The sequence below is a fragment of the Trachurus japonicus genome, chromosome 20 (genome assembly GCF_045865225.1).
Source record: "Trachurus japonicus isolate A0001 chromosome 20, Traja_1.0".
Lineage (NCBI taxonomy): Eukaryota > Metazoa > Chordata > Actinopteri > Carangiformes > Carangidae > Trachurus > Trachurus japonicus.
The window spans coordinates 6483226-6503814 of record NC_140926.1 but is presented as its reverse complement, the minus strand read 5'-3'; the positions used below and the strand labels follow the sequence as shown (position 1 = coordinate 6503814).

The following is a 20589-nucleotide window of genomic DNA, read 5'->3' as shown; positions in this document are numbered from 1 at the left end:
CATACACATACACATACACATACACATGCACACTCCCTTTCCCCACCAATCTGATAAGTGGCATGCCTCACGCCGAGCCATCAACCGACACTGGAGCTCAGTGTGACAGCCCCTGCAACCCCTCCCACCCCCTCTACCACCACCACATCCAGCCTACATCACCCCTGAGACCTCGTCTGCCTGCTCCTCCTCCCCGTGGATGAAGCCCCACTCAAGGCTACATGGAAAGATGGAGGAGGGAGGGAGGGAGGGAGGGAGGGGTGTGGACTGGAGAGGAGAGGAGAGCAGTGGAAGATGTGTAGGGATGCTCTCTTGCTATCTGTTAATCTTTATTATTCCTGAGCACATTAGGAGAGTGTGTGTGTGAGTGTGTGTGTGTGTGTGTGGTTTGCATGCATGCGTGATAATGCCTACAATATGGATCCCTTACACACCATGAAAGCACGACCATGTGTAGCATGAGAGTAGGTAGCTGGCGTGCTCCCGTGTCCTCACATCGTCTGATTCTTTCTGCTCGTGTGGGTGTGAACAGCTGATGGCGGGTAAGCCGTTCTGATCATTAGTGCACCGACATGGCACACACATTAGCCTGGCTTTTTTATACCAAACACACACACACACACATGCACACACATATATAGCCGAGAGCGTGCCTGTGCCTGATGGATCAACGTACACACACTTTCTCCATATAACACGGCCCTCCACCCCTCCCCTCCCCTCCACCTTCCCCATCACATCACACCCACAAACGCTCACATATGCTTGTAGCATTACACCACAGTTGATTTGGAGACAGCAATTAGCCGCCTCCACATGTGGGCTCTGACATCTGCTAAATGTAATCTGAGAGAAAATGATAATTGTCCTTGTTGCTCTGCCTCACTCATCACAACGTCTGTGCTGAAGGAGGTAAAAAAGCAAACAACGCCGGGGCCGCAGCCGGAACGAGCTGAGTGAGTTTATGCAGCTATAAAGAAATAAGGCGACACTTGATTGGACGGCGACGCAGCGATAGACATCAGCTCGGCGGGGCGGTCAGTGATTGCAAGAATCGCTCTGTTAGTCTCCATATGGGCGACGGCGGCGACTCACTCCAAGCCACTTCCTGTCGGCTTCACAGCCACTTGTGTGCCGCTGACACTTTGACCCCCCTGTGGAGGAGGAGAGAGGGAAGTGAGCCACAAACCCCCCCCCACTCCTCTCCCCACCACCGCCTCCCGTCATGGAGTGAGCTCAGTAGTAGAGTTGCAAAATTCCAACTTTCCATGGGAATTAACGGGAATATATGGGAATAAACAGGAATAAATCCGAAATTCACAAAATTGAAGGTTGGCCCTTAACAGGGAACTTAATACAGAGTTTGGGAAAATATATTGTAGCATAATCTTGGCTAAAACAACCAGATTGAAGTATACTTGTGCACTTGAATATCTATGCTATTCCTCAATCACATGCAGACAGCACACTGCTCACTGCAGGGCTGTTGAGGGCTGTTGTCTTTCCCAACATTCATGTTTTTGTTGTTCAGTAAAATAATTGATTGTTCATACAAGAATTAAAACTTGATAAAGTTCTACTCACAAATAAATCTGTTGAAATGTCATGTTTTTTAATTGTATTGCATGGATGTCTGCTTATGACAAAGCAAAATATTTACATTTATGTTTGGATACGACACAGTTTGTTTAAATTACCCCCAATTTCCAGTTCATTCCCATAAATTCCCATAATTTCCATTGAAAGTTTCCAATTTGGAATATTTCCAAAAAATTCCCCATCTTAAAGCAGAAGTAAGCGATCCAGTCGTTTTGGCTAACTTCTTGTCAGCCGATGGAGTTAGCAGTCCCCGCCCTCGTCCCTACATCACCACATTCACGCGCATCCCTTGGCTGCACACACATAGAGGACCGCCCCTTTATGCCGTTCTCTCTCCTCATTGGATAAAGGTTGTAGGATACAAGGAAAGTTTTCTCCTCAGCTTACAGCAGAGAACAGTGACTGACAGACCCGTGTTTCAGACCAAACACTCTATGTAAGTGATTGCTGTTGGGAGATAGAACTATTTAAGACTTATATTAACACAAACATTCCGCTTACTTCTGCTTTAACTTCCCATGGAAAGTTTCTGGAAATTTACCAGAAAATTTACTGGAAATTTTCTGCCCCTTTGCAACCCTACTCAGTAGTGAACTTTGGCAGCTTTTGCCATGTGCAGAGTCATCCCTTGATATCACCAGCTAAAAGAAATATCATGTCACTGAGAGAGAGAAAGAGAGAGGGGGAGAGGGAGGTCAGGCTTTTTCAGCTTCTCAGGGAAAAACAAAGGAGCACAAATATGTCCTCAAGAGTGTGACATCCCATTACTCTCCTGCCAGTCATGTTCCAGAGAGGCCCAGCAGGGGGCCAAACAAAAACAACTAACAACACTGCAACCCCCATACGCACCCCCCGTCGAGCAGATTAGCGCCACCGTCACCGAGTGGTCGGGAGATGATGACAGTGGAACAACAGAAACGCCAGGTTAAGTCTGCAGCAGCTCCTGTGGCCTGTGTCAGAAAATTTGATGTCACTGTCAATTCGTAGGAGAGGTCGGGGGGGTCGAGGGGGGGGGGCTGAATCCTCACTGTAACCACCATGCAAGAATGAGAGATGGTGGTTTCAAGCATGGGGTGGTGGGGGTGTTGTGTGTGTGTGTGTGTGTGGGTTGGTGGGGGGGGTCTGGCTGTCCGGCCGCACTTCCTCTCCTTTAGGCCACTCGATGCAAATGTGATTGGGCAGCGCTGGGCCTCCATCAGACAGCGCTGGAGTAATTAGGTTTCCAATGATCATGCAGAGCTCTGAGATAGACCTTGAAGCATGGGGGAAAGTGGGGAGGCTCGTGTGTGTGTGTGTGTGTGTGTGTGTGTGTGTGTGTGTATGTGTATGTGTGCATGTGCAAAGACACGGTGTTGCACGATGGAGTTAATTGAATCTGAAATCTTGTTGGCCTGAAATGAGATCCACCGATGTCTCTCACGCTGCGTCTCAGGCAGAGGGCTGCAAACATGACTGAATTCATAAAGTGTGTTATTAAAGAGCTCAAATTAAGTGTAGCAGTGCTCCCCTCCATACTCTACCAGGCCTATGACTACTAATGATCCAACCCCAGTGGAATCACACCCAGACCCACCGATGAAACCCCCTCTTCTCTTCTCTTCTCTTCTCTTCTCTTCTCTTCTCTTCTCTTCTCTTCTCTTCTCTTCTCTTCTCTTCTCACTTCTTATCTCTCCTATTTATTCACTCCCTACTTCCTAACTTTCCTCTCTCTCTCCCTCTCTTTCCATCCTCCCTTCCTTTCATCAACCTTGATGTTCCAAACAGAAACCGCCCGATGTTTCTTATAACACCCCTCCCCATCATCCCCCCCCCCCACCTCTGTTTGATATTTGTTTTTCACACTTTGAGACACTTTGAATCCACTTTGATGTTATTTTTTTTCGCGCTGGCCCAGATCGCTTTGATCAATCAATGCGAGTCAACTCTCGGAGGACGGGCGGATTTGAAAATAATGAGAAAACATTAAGAGCACGTACCAGGATCTGAGAATGGCACAATCCCATTTTGTTTTTTTTAAATAGTACAAATGGATCACTAATGCTGTCCGTAATAGAAAAAAACATATTTAATGTATGTTTGCGTCTGAGGATGAGGGAGAAAGTAAACTGGTTTAGAGATGCAAAGCATGCTTGATAGTAGAGAGACAGAGGTGAGAAATACACATGGGAGAACCTATTTATTTCCCCCCTATGTGCTATGCAAATGAAGCTACAGTAGGACTCATTGCTAGTCCGCTCAGCCATCTACCAGGCTTAGCATGTAATGAAATAGAGGCCTTTGGCTGAAATGACCTTTCCCATCCACTGAGTTCCCACCTGCTGCTGTGTGTGCATACTCCCTAACATGGGGGAGTGAGAAGATGGGTGGTGGGCGAGACGAGAGACAATCACAGTGAAGGCAAGGGGAAAAAAAGCCAGGAAAATTGCTTTTGAATTACAAAGGTAATATCAATCGATGTTGAATTACACTTCTGATTTCCATCAAAGACAACCAATTAAAGGCAGGAACCGTATTCCTCTTGTTCTGTCAGTGTCTCTGACATGTGTTCAGCATGTAAAGTGAAATTGTCTGTTTTTTTTTCTTCCCTGGTTTTCCATCTCTCTCTCTCTGTCTTACTCTGATCTTTTTTTCCCTCCGTCTTTGGTGAGCGTGTCAGAGAAATGGAGATTCTTTTCATGGCTGGATCAGGATTGCGTTTCTCCCTATGTTTGTCATGAAGGATCCTTAATTGGGCTCTCCCTGCCATGCCAAGATGTGTGAGCTGCCCCCCCCCATCCCCTCTTCCCCTCCTGTATCTCTCTCTACAGTTCTAGTTTGTGAGTTAGGAAGGCGGTAAATGCAGATGCTGAGGATGCTGCAGTGCTGCATGATGTCTGCTTCAGACTCTTATGAATAATTTGTGCATCAACAACTGTAAATCCAACCAGGGATTTTTCTCCACCCTGTGATTTACAATCTAATGTCTGGATTCTGTGTCCAGAACCAGAAGCAGCGATAGAAGTTATACTTCAACTTTAACACAGGTTTCTGAACACAATCAAGTCAGTGTCAACCATTAACCAAAACACAGTTTCACACAGGTGTACAACTAGCTACACAAGAAACGTGTTAGCTTCATGCTAACGTCTATGGAAAAATACATTCAATCGCTAACGGTTATCAAATAAGAATGAACTTATCCTACATGACAATCAATCTTTACAAATAATAATAAAGTGACACATAGCCTATAACATAAAACAGGCAAATGAATTCTAAGGCCAGACAACTGACACAAACTATGACAACGGTGACAACTTTCGCCAAACTACGGCAACACCGAAAGGACAATAAAGGTGGAACTCACACCACCTAGATTTGAACAGATGGACAGCACAACCAGTTTTTCTCCACCCTGTGATTTACAATCTAATGTCAGGATTCTGTGTCCAGAACCAGAAGCAGCGATAGAAGTTATACTTCAACTTTAACACAGGTTTCTGAACACAATCCTATAAGTCAGTGTCAACTTGTCATTAGACAAAACACACTTACACACAGGTGTACAGCTACACAAGAAATCATTGTGTTAGCTTCATGCTAACATCTATGGAAAAATACATTCAATCGCTAACGGTTATCAAATTAGAATGAACTTATCCCACATGACACTCAATCTTTACAAACAATAATAAAGTGACACATAACATAACATAAAACAGGCAAATGAATTCTAAGGCCAGACAACTGACACAAACTATGACAACGGTGACAACTTTCGCCAAACTACGGCAACACAGAGAGGACAATAAAGGTGGAACTCACACCACCTAGATTTTAACAGATGGACAGCACAACGACCCTCAGACATGAGCTGTAGTGTGCTTCTGTGCCCGGCCTTCATCGTCATAGTAACAACAACATGATCTCAAATGAGCATAATAATAGCGGCGCTGGACAAGGTCCTCGCTCTCTTTTCAGTGCAGTTCATTTAGTCTGTTTAATGACACAACGCTGATCTCACACCTGTCACCTGTTGGTGCTCGGACAAAAGGTTCAACACACAAATAATATTTTACACAAAAGCTTTTAATATTTGGATGTAACCCACTGTAATGGTGAATATTTGATTAGTAGCAGTAATAAACATATTTAATTAATTAATAACAGGAACAGCACTGCCGTCATAATTAATAAAGCTACTAGAGGTCACTTAACAATTAAATGGGTTGTAATAAGATGCTTGTACAGATGTGCAAATGGGTTCTTTTTTTCAGTACACTTTACCTTAACCCTTTCCTAACTTAAAGGGAAAGTTCAACATTTTTGACAAATTGGCCCATTGCCATAATCCCTGTAGTCATAGCAGTAGGTTCGTTATTTGTCAGTGCAAGCTATTTTTAGAACGGTGGAGCAGAGCCGCGAGCTGCTCAGAGCTACGCTATGGAGACTCATGTGGTGATAGCGTTTTGGTAGATCACCTTCAGCTTGGCACTAGTTCTCGATGACACCGTGGTTGATTTGTTGTCTCAATCTCATACAGTACCAGTGCTATTGTTCCCATAAAACCCACGGCTCCCTGACGCAACGAGGATACTTCCTCTTCTTCTTCGATCGATTGTTTTCACTCTCGCACTTTAATCTTTTCCCAAATCCCCATGTTCTTCCCTGTGCTATAAAAGCGAGCTCCCCTTTGTGCTGTAAATCAGTAAAGCAGATATTTCACAATATCAAATTCAATATGTATGTAAGCAGTGGCTGCAAATCCTCTTTATTGATCTCGCTGCCCCATTTGTTTCCAGTAATTGTGCTACAGTTTTTACAAATGACTGCATGACTTGAAGAATGCTTTATGCAGGCGTGTTCATTCCGACATGTGCTCCTAATGTTTTGATTTATTTCTGCTTTGGAGAAGCAGAAGTTTCATCCAACTGTGCAAGGCCAGCCGGCAGAAGGCAGGGAGTGTCCAGGGTTATTTATCTAACCCTGCCAGTGATGTACAGCCACTATCCTCGAGATTCCATGGGATTCCTTCTCTCTTTCATCCTCACTTTTTTCACAATTACTGTCACTCCCTCCCTCTTTTCTTTCCATATATCCGCCCATATCTCTTCCCTCTTCCCTCTTCCATCTCAGCCGCCCTGGAGATTCATTGTGGCATTGACAGAAAGACCTCTCCGGTCTCTCTCTCTCTCTCTAAATACTGGGAGGGATGTATATCACGGATCAGCGGACTCCAATACAACGCTTGGGCCGGTGTGTGTCCATGCTTGTATTTCAAAGCCTGACGTTTACGAGACAGAAAATCTGCCCCTCTTCTTCCCCCACCTCGCCTGTCCTCGGGCAAAGCGTCGCGGAAATCAGGCATCTGAGCGTCACAAAACACATCTGTCTCCAGACTCATCAGCATGTAAATTAGTCGGTGAAGACAATAGCAAGAAGCCGGGGTAATCAAAATAAGAAAAGACAAGAAACGAGGCCTGATGAGCAAACTTAATTGAAGAGGTGATCTTATGTCATGACAATAATCAATGGGTATTTCCTCTCATCTACATTGTTGTCCTTGTGGGTTGAGGTTGTAGGAGGTGAATGCGGCTGCAAAAGCATCAACAAATCTTCTCAAAGTCTAAAATTCAGGTTGCCCCCCCCTTCTCCCCCCTTCCCACTGCGGTACTTTTCACATTCCCGTCATTAAAAGAGCTGAGCAGACGTTCGGCGGCTGCGTTTGCTGAGGTCTTTGTACGACGGCGCGGCGGCGGCTGAGGATACAGAGAGTGGCAGTGATCAAAACGGCCCATTAGGAATGCAGCGTGCCGTACTGTATCTAGGTCACAGCCTCAGCCACCTACTGGAGCTCCTCCACCGAGAAACCACAGCACTGTCGCCTCCTCTGCTCTCTGTGTGTGTGTGAGACTTTAACCGAATAAGTGTGCATGTGATCTGCATATTGTTTTTTGCTTGAGTTGTGTCTAACTTTTGTATTTGCTTGTTTCGTGTGTAAAGTTGGAGGAGGAAGCTGCAGGATGATAACGTGAAGAACAAATGTCAGCAACTCGTTGTTTCCTACCCAAACACCTGAACTTAGCTCAGTGCTGCTGAAGTGTTTCTATGTAAATCGTCCTTCAGAAACCCCCCCAGCCCCACCCCCACCCCCCATCCTCTCCACTGCACTCATACACTTTAACAAATGGACGTATGAATGCGTTTAGACTGTTTATTTGTGTTGTAATGAGAGGCTTTAATCAGTGGTGTCAGGGATTTGAAACGTTCCTTTGAGTGTGTGCAGAAACACCCCCTCCCTCTCCTTGCACACACACATGCAAGCACGCATGCACACATACGCGCACACAACTAAGTGATTTATGTGAAACATTAAAGGCAATCATGTTGGGCTGGGCCTCGTCCTTTGTATTGCACAGGCTGTTTGAAATATGGACAAGCCAAGCTGTCCCTTGATATACAGGCACACACATATAGATAAAACACACACACAGACACACACACAGATGCTTGTGTGTACCTGCTATTGCTTAAATATGAATAATTGGCACACTGTGTGATGAATGCACATTGCTTCTCCAGCTTGCAAACACACACAAGGCCTGTTCACATGCAACAACTTTGCAATCCTAAAGTCAATAAATGTTGATTTTAAAGGGGTGGAAAATTTCCAGTAAATATCTGTCAAATTTCCAGAAAGTTTTCATGGGGGTAATTTAAACAAACTGCATCGTATCCAAACATAAGCAGACATCCATGTAATACAATTAAAAATCATGCCATTTCAACAGATTTATTTGCATTTTATTTGCAAGTAGAATAGATGTTCAAGTGTACAAGTAGGCTATACTTAAATCTGGTTGCTTTAGCCAAGATTATGCTACAATATATTTTCCCCAACTAAATTTAAGTTCCCTGTTAAGGGCCAAACTTCAATTTCGGATTTATTCCAGTTTATTCCCATATATTCCCGTTAATTCCCATATATTCCCATTAATTCCCATGGAAAGTTTCCAACTTTGAAAATTCCCGGAATTTTGCAACCCTAATTGACTTACATACACACATTCACACACGCACACACATGCACACACTGTTATTGAGCTCAACAGTTGCTTTGATACTGATAGCTGTTAGTTTGAAGGCAGAGAGAATCAGCCATTCACTCTGATGTAATTCTATCATGTTGGATGCTGCAGCTCTGTGTCGGGTGTCTGTGGCTTCAGAGGACATTTCTCAATAAGAACGGATTAACTCTGTTACCAGAGTGTTGAAAATCTACCATACCCTCCTCCACACACACACACACACACACACACACACACACACACACACCCATGTATTCACATATAATGGCACAAACAAACAATGAAGTATCTGTAGGATGGGATATCACCCGAAAATAGCCTCGCAGCTCTCTGTGACTGACCATTCTTCACACGCATATATTTATTTTAGTCCTCACCCTTTTTTCCCCCCTCCCCTTCCTCCTCCTCCTCCTCCCTTCTTCCTCCTCCTCCCCCCTTGGCGGTGTTGTTGGTGATGGTAAAAGGCTTCTGTTTGTCTCTGGTTATCTATGTCTACATACTAACAAGTAGACAAGTGGAGGAATGCAGTTGTCGATCAGGTGATTGCACACAGACAACAACACAACATACAGGCCTGAAAGAAAGAAACACAGTGTGAGCCAGATGGATGAAGAGAGAGAGGGGGGGGTAACAAAAATAACAGAAAATAGTGACTGACACAGCAGGAAGAAAAAGATAAATCTGAAGATGAAAACGATTTTGTGAAAGGGTATTATAGCATCAATTTCTATGCAGCCCGAAAATCTTCATTTCCATACAATAACCTCTTTATGGTAAACAGGTGGGGACAGAGATATTGCTTGAAGAAAAAGACTGTCATTTAAATACAATGATGTGAGATGGGATGCAATTCATGTACCTGCAAATTGTTTTTTTTTTTTGCTTTTTCATTGTTTTCTTTGTGGTGCGACGCCACGTAGAGTAGAGCGTCACCGAAACCGAGTATTCTCGAAACGCGGCGGCGGCGGCGGCGTCCTCTCTGCTCAGCTGGGCGACCTGAGAGTTTCTGGTGAGAATCGTTTTTGACTCCATCTCACCCCGTGGCGCTGTCGTCCCCCAAACCCCTCACCGCCACCCTCTCCCCCGCCGCTGCTCGGCCTGATGTCATGAATAAATGCATGTCATGCCTTTCCCACCCGGCATGAACCATTTCGACTCCTACCCATCACCCCCCTCTCTCCTCCTGTACCTCTCCCCACTGTTTTCACACCGTCGGTGGAGGAATCTCAGAGCTGCAGCCAATCAACAACCCCCCTCCCTCCTCTTTCCTCCGGGTGGAAATCGATTGGTTTAGTGTGCGCGAGCCTCTTGTCCACTGAAGTGAAAGCACAGGGATGTCACATCTCGCAGTGACCTGTAAGAGGCAGCGTCCCTGCACAAGGCGAAGCGATGTGCGACTGCATTAAGAGTTGTGTTATTCTATAGGCACAATCCATATCATGAACCACACAAGGGGGACGGTGGGGAGGGGTGTGAATCCACAGAGGAGATGCCTTATCTTGACATTCACTGATGAAGCTCAGGTTGCTGTCTTTCTCCTCCTTTTTTTTTTCTTTTTTTCCCTAACAGATGCGTCTAATAGTAGATTTCTAATTTAAAAGAGGTCTGGCTGAGCAGGGAAAGCGCTGACTGACATTACAGGTTGCAGATAATGAGTTCCGCAGGGAAGGAGATAATCGTCTGGTGGTGGCTCGAAGCTGGAGGAATGACGGGAGAACATCCTCCCGTACTTCTCTGGGCCCGGTGTCCCTTGGAAACCGCTGGTTGGCAACATTAAGGCCACTCGATGATAACGAATGCCCCTTTAACGCTTGTTAACGATCGCAGGGTCACAGTCTGATTCATAGGCAAGAAAAAAAAACTTTCTCTTTTACTCTCTCTGACTTGTCTTATTGGATTCTTTTTTACACGGCATCCATGTTTCACCACAGGTAGAGTGTCTGTGTGTGTGTGTGTGTGTGTGTGTGTGTGTGTTTTTTTCCACCACAGCTGCAACAACACCTGAGGAGCCTCACCTTCCTAACAAGGCACTATTAAAATTACATGCCAGTGTCAGGGTGTTGCCCTGGGTGCAGAAACCCAGGTTTGTGTCAGTCTTAACTTTCTGCTGTGTAGTTTTAGCCGTAAATAAAATGATAATAAAGTCTCTCGATTCTTCTCTGAGAAATAAAATATATATATATATATTTTTTATGGTGCTTTCTGGATTATCACAATGAAATGCAGGAGGCACAGCTTGCTTCACTTTCTGACAGTGACAAATACAGTTTCAGGGGACAGGGAGCTCAGTCACCACATCAGACGTCTGTGTGTATGTGCGTGTGTGTGTGTGTGTTGGAGACTTCGCCCTGGGAGATTTGGATTAACTTTCAGGTTCGCCGAGCAGAAACCATAATGATTCTCTCTGTCTGCCCTTGAAATTATCCTCTCATCACTTACTCAAACTGATAGACTGATGCAGTCATTTTTCCCCTCTCTCTGACTCACCTGTTCCATTTGCAGGTCTGAATAATATCAAAAGGATTGAACTGGGGAGGGGGAGTGTGACTGTCGTGAGGTTAAAGCCCGATTCGCTTCGTCTTTTTAAAAAAACAAAACACCACAGACTTTAGAGGAAGCTCTTCCTGCTGTCCTCTCTCCCCAGGTTTGCAGCATCCTGTGTGCAAACCACAAAAAATTCCCCACGGAGGACGGACGTCAAAACAGATTTGCTTCTCTCAAATCTACTCGGCAGATTAAATGATTGTAACAATCAAACTAGCTTTGAGGGCTTTGCATAATTTCCTTTTTTTTTCCCTCTTCTCCACTCTGTTGAAATTCAGTCTTTGACTTTTTTTTTTTTTTTTTTTTTACTCCTCTGTTGTGTTGTGCTGCAGCCTTGAAGTATTATTACCCTGTAAATCAATGAAGATGATGTATGAGGCATCCACTGCTCGTGGTATAAACCCTTCTGTTTTCAGTGATCTAAGATGATGTATCGCATCACATGGAGTACATATTTACTGACTTCTTTTCTAGTGAAAGCAGATACATACATACATACAGTACAGCCCAGTCATACAGAGAGTTCTGCTTAATGCACATCACTATTTGAAGACGTTTATTTTATGAGATGCTGTCGAGCAGATGTCTCGCGCATGACACTTTGATTGAACACTTCAATTTTACTCCCAGTGTTTCCCTGCATCAGTGGACATTATAGCATGAATAAAGCAGATATTATATGTATATGGCCCGACACATGTTATCATATATAACTTTAGGTTTAATGGCCAATCAAGTATCAAACAGCACAGAGCTGTGAACGCAGCCCAAAGCTCATATCTGGATCCTGTGTGTGTGTCTGTGTATCACTAACCTGCTGTATCTTACACAGCTGTTGTGTGTTTGCTCTCTGTAATCTTCACCTGGAGCCTCCCTCCACCCAGGTGGCTTGTGCGATCTACATCTCTCTCTGCCTCTCTCTCTCTCTCTCTCCTCATTGTTCTTTGTCTTTGGACGGCCCCCGCGCATTTGTGTATTCATCACTCTTCTTACCTGCTGCCGTCTGCCACGGCGAGATAGATGCTCGGGAACGGATCATTAAACAAGGAGTTTCGGTCCAGTGGAGGGAAGCAGGAGAAGATCAGAGCTTTATGAGGATGTAAATGGCTGATCATTGTTCAACCGGCTCGAACGGGCACGTCCAGCTGTTGCTCAAATAGCCACCGTTGCAAGTCAAATGGCCATTTAACAGAATCATCTTAATTCAGAGGTAGGCTTTCGACCAGCGAGCCGAGGGGAGAGGTAACACAGTCTGCTACTGTGCTGCAAGGTCAAAAAATGGGTGTTCATGCTGAAATTTAATAGCTCATGTACTTGTGTTGAATTTAGATTATATTAAAACAATGACATAGAAATTCGAAGGTCGCATTTTTTTACATTTTATAAAAATAAAAAAACCTGACTGGTCAGACTTTCTGGGCCAGAACAAGTTCTCCTTGCCAAACCGCGGTGTATCTGTGCGTACTCCATTGTCATTCTCCCCAGGACTTGCAGCTGCCAATCAATATCTTATTATCAAGCCTCAACAACCTCATTCTCAATACAAGTATCCTGCTGCCAGCCCTGATTAATGCCAATGTGCCAATACGGGGGCTCCAGAGTTTTCATAGAAACAAGTTTCTCTCTTCTCTCCTCACACTCAGATGAGCTCAGGATCATTCCTCTCTTGTATCAGATTCCCCTTCATTTCTCCAATGAGACACTTATCACCCAGAGACAGGTGTGTGTGTGAGAGAGAAAGAGAGAGAGAGAGTTGGGACAGTTTGTGGGTTTAAAGGGATAGTTCAACATTTTGGCAAATTGGCCCATTGCCATAATCACTATAATCATAGCAGTAGGTCCGTTACCTTTAATTGTCGGTGCAAGCTATTTTTAGAACGGCGGAGCAGAGCCGCGAGCTGCTCAGAGCTACGGAGGCTAATGGGATTTCTTGGTTTCCCTCATCAAACTCATCAAATACACAATCCAACAACTCCAAAACGCTCTGGTGGACAAGTTGTGACCTGCACATTCACCACGCTATGAGATAATAGCAGAACGTTACCAGACAGAGTTGTTTTAGAGGTAAATACAGAGACTGCTGATGAAAAACTGAAGGCAACGCTTATCAGTGGTTTTGCGTGAATTTACCTCTAAAACAACTCTGTCTCGTAACTTGTCCACCAGAGCGTTTTGGAGTTGTTGGATTGTGTATTTGATGAGTTTGTTGAGGGAAACCAAGAAATCCCATTGGCCTCTGTAGCGTAGCTCTGAGCAGCTCGCGGCTCTGCTCCGCCATTCTTAAAATAGCTTGCACCGACGATGAAAGGTAATGAACCTACTGCTAAGTCTAAAGAGATTATGGCAATGGGCCAATTTGCCAAAATGTTGAACTATCCCTTTAACACACACACACTGCTGCTGCCACAGATCTCTGAGCTCTCTCTCCCCTCTGAGTAAATGTTAAGTGTAGAAATATTACATCGGAGTTTGTGCGTCATTGATGGTTTGGTGGCTAATCCCGTGTTCCATGACGGTCTCCCGCGCTCGAGTGAAGGGCAGAGCCGCGTTGTCGCCAATGAAGCGGCGAGTGTCCCGAGCCTTCTAATAGCTCTGGTAGGATCGTCCCTCTCCTCCGCCTCCGCTTTGATGTGGGCCCTCCTTCTCCTTCTCCAGCCACCGGCGGTGGGGGAATAGCCTTTCATATGGGAGCTGCTGCACGCCCAGGGTCCTTCCTGCTCAGTCTAATCCGCCAATATGTTCCACTATGACAAATCCCTAACTGTATTAATGTCGATCCAGAAGAAGGAGAAGAAAAATGCTGAGTTTGTCTCCTTCAGGTTATTTTATGTTTTTTTTTAGGAGGGGTCAGAGAAAGAAAAGGAGGAAGGTGAATGTTCCTGAGGAAGTTAATGAAAGTCTTTGAAGTGAGGTGAGGGCAACTGCCACCTGCCCCGGTGATAGATAGCAGGTTGACTATTATTAGCCTTCCCGGCCCCCCAGCTCAACAGTTTTTATGCCCTTACCAGAGCCATTTGTTGATTAATTAATCAGGTAATGTATGCTATCTGTGCTACAAAAGAAAGCCACATATCACTGCATGGCTCAGCCTCCCGCCGGCTCACCCTCCCCGCGCTGCCACAAACTGGGATCTCCCACCAGGCCGCAGCACATTCAAAAGATTACACTTCCAAAGCAGCCGCTGTACCACAGAGAAGCCATTTGCACAAAGCTCCTGGCTGCTTTTAATGTAAAGTTGAATAATAAACATCTGTGAGGGAAACAGTTCTCCCATTTCATGAATTTATTCACGTCTAACTGGCCCAAAGTCAACCTTGTCTGATGTGATTTTTTCTTTTCCCGGCTTTGGGAGAAAGTTTTCAAACTGTCAAATAAAGCTCAGCTCTGAGGAAGGTAAAAATAAACCGTGAGGCTGAGAGGCTGCAGAGCTTAACGCTTCCTCCTGTCCCGCCACCGCCTGAAATTGAGCGGGATTTCCTCAAAAAAAAAAAAAAAAAAAGCCCACGAGGAACGTCATAATCAATGTCTGTGTTCACAATACAGGAACATCGAGTTACATTACTCTATACAAACACTCAATAAAACCTCAGTCCTTTTCTGTGATTATATTTATTGAATTTCTTGTCACTTGTGACCACACTCCCCGATGCCCGTACACTTCCTGTTATTGCCTCGTCTCTACAATCATCATATTTGTTGCAGTAAGTGGCCTGGTTTCCACCAGCCTGACAATCATGAGCCCTAAAAATCAAAACATACAAGGTTTGCAGAGCTTAAATAGTTTATTGAGTTTTCACATTTGAAGCTTGTAGCATGTGACAAGTTAGTACGAAAACATATACCAGAAATGTGTGCACGTTCTGACTTCCAGTAGTTTCTTGTTTTAAGAAGTTTAGTTTCAGCTCATGTAAACATTGATCTTACCCAGATCCTTCTCAGCTTCTCCTCAGGCAAGAGACGGTTTGTGTTCTTATACCTCGTTTAATCTCTCCATCATGGCCGAGATGCACTTCAGAGCAGTTGAGATAATATGCAATCAAAACAGGATTGCACATCATCTCCAGACTTTATAATTGCATTCATATTGTTACATAGAGAGATTTATTTGTGTGCAGCTTGGCTCTTTGCCTCCGGGTCAGCTCATATCCTGCAGCAGCTGCTGAGTGGCTTCTTCTGTTTTCATTTGAGATGTGATGTCTGAGTCAAGTTGTTCACTTACAGCATGTTGAACACATCGCTTCTCTCAGATATTCCTTCATATTTACCTGTGAGTCTGATTTGGTTTTAATTAATGGTCTTAGTCGAGCCTCCCGTGCTTCACCCTCCTAAGGCGCCATTAAAAGACGCAATTAACCGATGCCCTGCCTTGATTATAAACGCCCAACCTCAATTACAACTACAACATTCATGTCTATACAATGACCAGTCCTCACCTCCTGTGTAAGATACAGTAATCCCTGCTGGTATAGTTACCAGCGTGTATCAACATGCTGTTCAGATGCTTATATTATTTAAAGGGATAGTTCAACCAAAATTGAAATTTCACTCATTATCTACTCACCCTCATGTCGACTAAGGGCTGGGAGAAGTTTCAGAGTCCTCCGTGGCTTCTCTGAGTTACAGGGGGTCTCGGCATAGCGGTGCATGTCCATATAACGGTTGCAAATGGATACCAACTGTCTTTGTAACAAAAAGACACACCAAAAAACATCCAAATACCTCCATGCTGCTCGTATGTAATGTCCCTCTTGTATTGAAGCCCTGAAATGTGAAATTGTCCCGTAAAAAAATTAAATTAGTCTATATTTCAAGCTTGTTTGTAGCGGAAGCTTCTCGAAGACAGTTGGTATCCATTTGCAACCGTTATATGGACATGCAGTGCTATGCCGAGACCCCCTGTAACTCCAAGAAGCCACGGAGGACTCTGAAACTTCTCCCAGCCCTTAGTCCACATGAGGGTGAGTAGATAATGAGTGAAATTTCAATTTTGGGTGAACTATCCCTTTAATAAGTCTTCACAGGTTCATATTTAGATATATATGTGTATTGACAACCAATCCATTACATTATGTATCATAGCAGACACAGGAAAGATCAGTCTGCTCTACAGTATATGGTGTACAGATGTCCTTGTGTGAAATGATCATCATGTGCACTTCCTGGATATCTGTCTGTAATGCTTCCTTTTTCTGTATCCTGGCGTTTAGCACTTCCTCCACAGCTGGCCTCAGTGTGGAGCAACAGGAAATGACATCACGCTTTCATCATGATATTGTCCTTTCCCGTTCTGCCTCATCAGAGAGTTTCATCTTTCATCCCTAAACTCCGCGCACATGTATAAAGTTGGCATCAGATCGAAGCGTTACCCACAAGGCACTTTGTTGTGAATAATAAAGTCTCAGCCACTGAGTCAGACGACATGTGCGTGTGTGAGTGTGTGTGGAGCTCTGTGGATGGATGTACTATCCTCCTGTCAACTGAACGCGTCCTTTTCTATTTTTCTATCCCCCAATCATTTTCTCACACTCGGAGTCACCAGTCATTTATTCGTGGAGCGCCGGGCTCGGCCCCCGACCAGAGGAATTTACGATCATCGGCTTGGCTTATTCTCACCTCCTGTAAAGCTGTCACGGATTTACTGCCACCGGCGTGTCACTCCCGTCATTAAAATGTAAAAGTTTGCGACACCGTCTAGAAAGTTACAAATGATGCCACTTCCTCTGCTTACATTTCACCCGGGTTGCAGGTAGTTTGTCCCCCGCCCTCGCACTCCAAACTAAATCCTGAGCTGTCACTGCTCCTCTCACAAACTCAGCTGAGGAAGGGGAGACGGGGGGAGCTCAGGGGTCTTTGAGACAAATATTATTTGAAATGATGCGCTCATAATAAGCAGATTTACAGCAGATATCTGCAAATACACAAGATTACAAAAAAAAATATTATATTTGAGATCTTTTTCCAACACACTGATGAGAAGCACATCCTCCTGGAAAGACTTGTGAGGAGTTTCTCTGTGAGTGCACGACGTGTTGTGTGTATTTTCAGCAGTGATAGAGACGTTTCCTTTATTTACTTGTGTGTTTTGTTCAGCTGCAGTGCATCGAGCTCTCCAGGCCCCTCGTTGGCTTCCTGCACACACACACACTGCATCTCGTCTCCACCGTCCTGTGGACCTGAGTCTTGAGTTATCTCCTGATATGCCTTGCTGCATTTTTATTACATTTATATGAAAAAGGCCAAGTTGCTCTACCAATAACCAATGGGTGCCCAGGGAGCCTCCTGCTGTCTCCCAACTACAAACTGAAGATTTTGACAGTTTGACACTTTAATTTCCTACTGAGTATTTCAAATGAAATTCCTGGACAAAGGAATAGACACACTGCTGCTGCTGCTGCTGCTGCTGCTGGGGGAGAAAAAAACTAAAGCTTGGGCCTCAATTAAATCCTCTCTGCCCTTCTCTTTTACTCAGGTTTGTGAAGCACCGAAAGGACGAGCGGCCGGGGGACAGGATGGAGAGGAAGAGCTCCGGTAAAACTAAAGCCGAGGACATGCAGGCGTCAGAGGAGGAGACCCATCGGATGAGGCTGGAACAAGAGAGGTGAGTGCTTATAGACTGAGCTTGTGTTGCTAAAAGCCTCAACAATTAAGTCCCCGGCTGAACAAAAGAGGGGGACACGGCTGAAAGGAAAATTAGCAAACTACCTAATTAACAAAATGGTGGAGCAAGGTTGGGGGGAATTCTGGGAAAGCACTCAGATGTCAATTTGTGAAACGTCCTTTTTTTCTTTTATATCAGTACATTAAATAGATCATTTATGGATTGTTGTTTCCTGTTGCCATTCAGAGGCACTGACCTCCTAATGCTGCTCGCGAGGCCCCTGTGGATTTGGCGTGATTGAATGGTGCACGTTGTAATAGTGAAATCGATGGAGCCCGAGCATTTGTCTTCTCCCAGGTTGCTAATCGCTCAAGAATACCCGGCTCCTTTCTCCGCGGCCCTTCTTGGCTCCGTGTCCTCGGGTGTTTTGTGGACATCAGGACGTCCAGAAGAATTAGGCAAAGCATTGGGGTTTTTTTGTTTTTTTTTCCTTGCGGCGCGTGCTGCCTCATCCCTCACAGACAAGCCCCATTTAATTCTCTCCAGCGGGGAAGACAATATTGGTGGCAGGGTGGATGAAAAGACAGCTTGCTGCCTCCATTGTTCCCCCACCAGCCAAATGAACTCAGTAATCAAACTGCGGTTGGTAATGACAGCTAATTGAATAAAAACAATAGGGCTTGATACCGCTCCCTCTTATAGGGGGGGGTGGATGGCTGTCGAAAACGCACAGTGGCACCAACACAAACAAGTATATGCACAAAAAACCACTCACAAAGGGCCTCTTCCCTGCTGAATGGAACATCTGGAGGCCCTGGTGAAAAAGCTGTAGCTCCATGGCTTGTCAGTATTCAGCTCTGACTTGCGGTGATGGTCCTCCTCTCCACCACGGCGGATGCGAGGATGCGAGCCCCCTCCTCTGGCCGAGGGCCCAACATATTTCCCTCCGCTGCACCCCGGAGACCGGCGGACCTGGCTCTCCATCCAGATCTGTCCCCCTTTGAGCGGCTCCCAAACGACTGTCATGCTAAGCAGCAGAATCAACACAGATGCACAGCGGCGGCGGGCATGAGATGTGTAGAGCTGCTGCAGCCCCCTTCGCCTTCGCCTTCGCCCACAAAACACACAGACACACACACACATTCTCTATTTAAATCCTGCTTCTTTTTCTTCCACCACTGTCAACCAGATTCTTTGTCTGCTGCTTTGTCTTACAGCACATTCTCATTCGCTGTCTTGTTTGTGTCCGTTCTGCATGTGTGAGCTCCAGTCCCAGCTCCCATGTGCTGGAGGGCAACCTAATTCTTTCTTTTTGTACCTGTTCCCAAATCCCATCACTCAGCCCAGGCCAGGATTGTCCCATGGTTAATGGAAAGGGAATCCTGAGGGAAATGGCGGTGGGTAATAATAAACCAACCTGCCATGAAGCCAAGTCGATATTCAAAGCATTAAGGTTCAGCGGGACGACAGCTCAGAAATCCATTACTTCTTGTATTTTTTTGGGGGGCCTTGCATTACTATATCGCACTCCCAAGGTGCCGCGTTTGATTGTCGTAGGTCTCCGCTTAAGGAAACACAGTCTTGATTGATTACGCCGCTGCCACGGAGACAGGACCATTTTCACAGCGCGTTTATGAAATTATGGATCGGACTGTAACAGGTTTCTGAAGCTGGCAAATCGTCAGCCGGCGCAACGTGTCCGCGCGACCCCGGGGATGGGCCGCAGCCAAACTCCCGGCTCGGCTGACATTAGCGATCATTAATTCAAGCAGACGCTTCTGACAGGGGCTTTTAGCGATTCAAAATAGGAGTCAGCGAGGAGGTGAGACAGATTAATTCATAAAACCTGCCCTCTCTGCCCTGCAATAAGGCGGCTTCGGTTATATATTTAAAACTCTGACCTTGATATGATTCATGCCATTTATGGTTTGGCCTGCGGTCCTGACAGACGCAAGGAGTTTATTTTGGGTAAGAATGTTCTTCTAATTGATAACTTGTCGGCCGTGATGGAGGAGGCAGTACATAAAACTTTGACTTTATTACCGGAGCAGCAGAGCAGCGACTCGACGAGGAGCGGTTATCTATCAGCCGTGTTTGTTTTGCTTTAAAAAAAAAAAAAAGTAAAGAAAAAATCTGGCAGATTTTCCACCGCAGCCTGTGATTGGCTGTTTCATGTCTCATCAAAGCAGCATTAGATCCCGCGGTTCAGGCTGTTTTCTCTAAACCACTGTTCAGCCCAGCGGCGGCAGCCATTACTGTGGTTTCTTTATGCCGGCGGACAGCACCCCGAGACGCCCCTATCTGATTGGCTCACGTTGAGAGGGGCTTTGGAGACAACAAGCTCTCTGATTGGACCCTGGGTGGTTACTGTGGCTGTGGCCCTCATTCATGCGAGGCCACCGGGGGAGAGAAGAGAGAGCCACACACACACACACATACACACGCAGGGCAGGTGGTGTTGGTGCAGCTTCTATCAGCCTCTGACTTATCTCTGCACATGCTCTCGCCCTGAAACTATATTTTCCCGGCCAAAGTGGAGAGCGCACAAAGACGACCTGACAATGTTCCTTCCTCATTTTCCGCCTGAACTGAACTTCATTCTCTCTGTCTTTCTCTGTGGAGGCTGATTATGATGTCCATTCTCTCTTATCTGCTGGGCTCCGGTTGGCTTCTAATCAGCGGCCAGCACTCCACTGCCACTCGCCTTGTTCCCGTTCCCCAGACCGCAGCAGAGCACATCACTGACTTTTTTTGTGTGTGTGTCTGTGTGTGTGTGTGTGT

General features: G+C 45.4%; 1 protein-coding gene across 6 annotated transcripts in view; it reads left to right on the top strand.

Annotated features, from left to right (window-relative positions):
• Nucleotides 1-20589, top strand: part of LOC146966280 (partitioning defective 3 homolog) — a 372282-nt gene that overhangs the window by 264592 nt on the left and 87101 nt on the right. For all 6 annotated transcript variants that reach the window (XM_085762582.1, XM_085762580.1, XM_085762578.1 and 3 more), the window contains one exon: nt 17680-17808. In XM_085762582.1, the coding sequence (XP_085618708.1) occupies nt 17680-17808 (129 nt within the window). The remainder of the gene's footprint in view (nt 1-17679; nt 17809-20589) is intronic.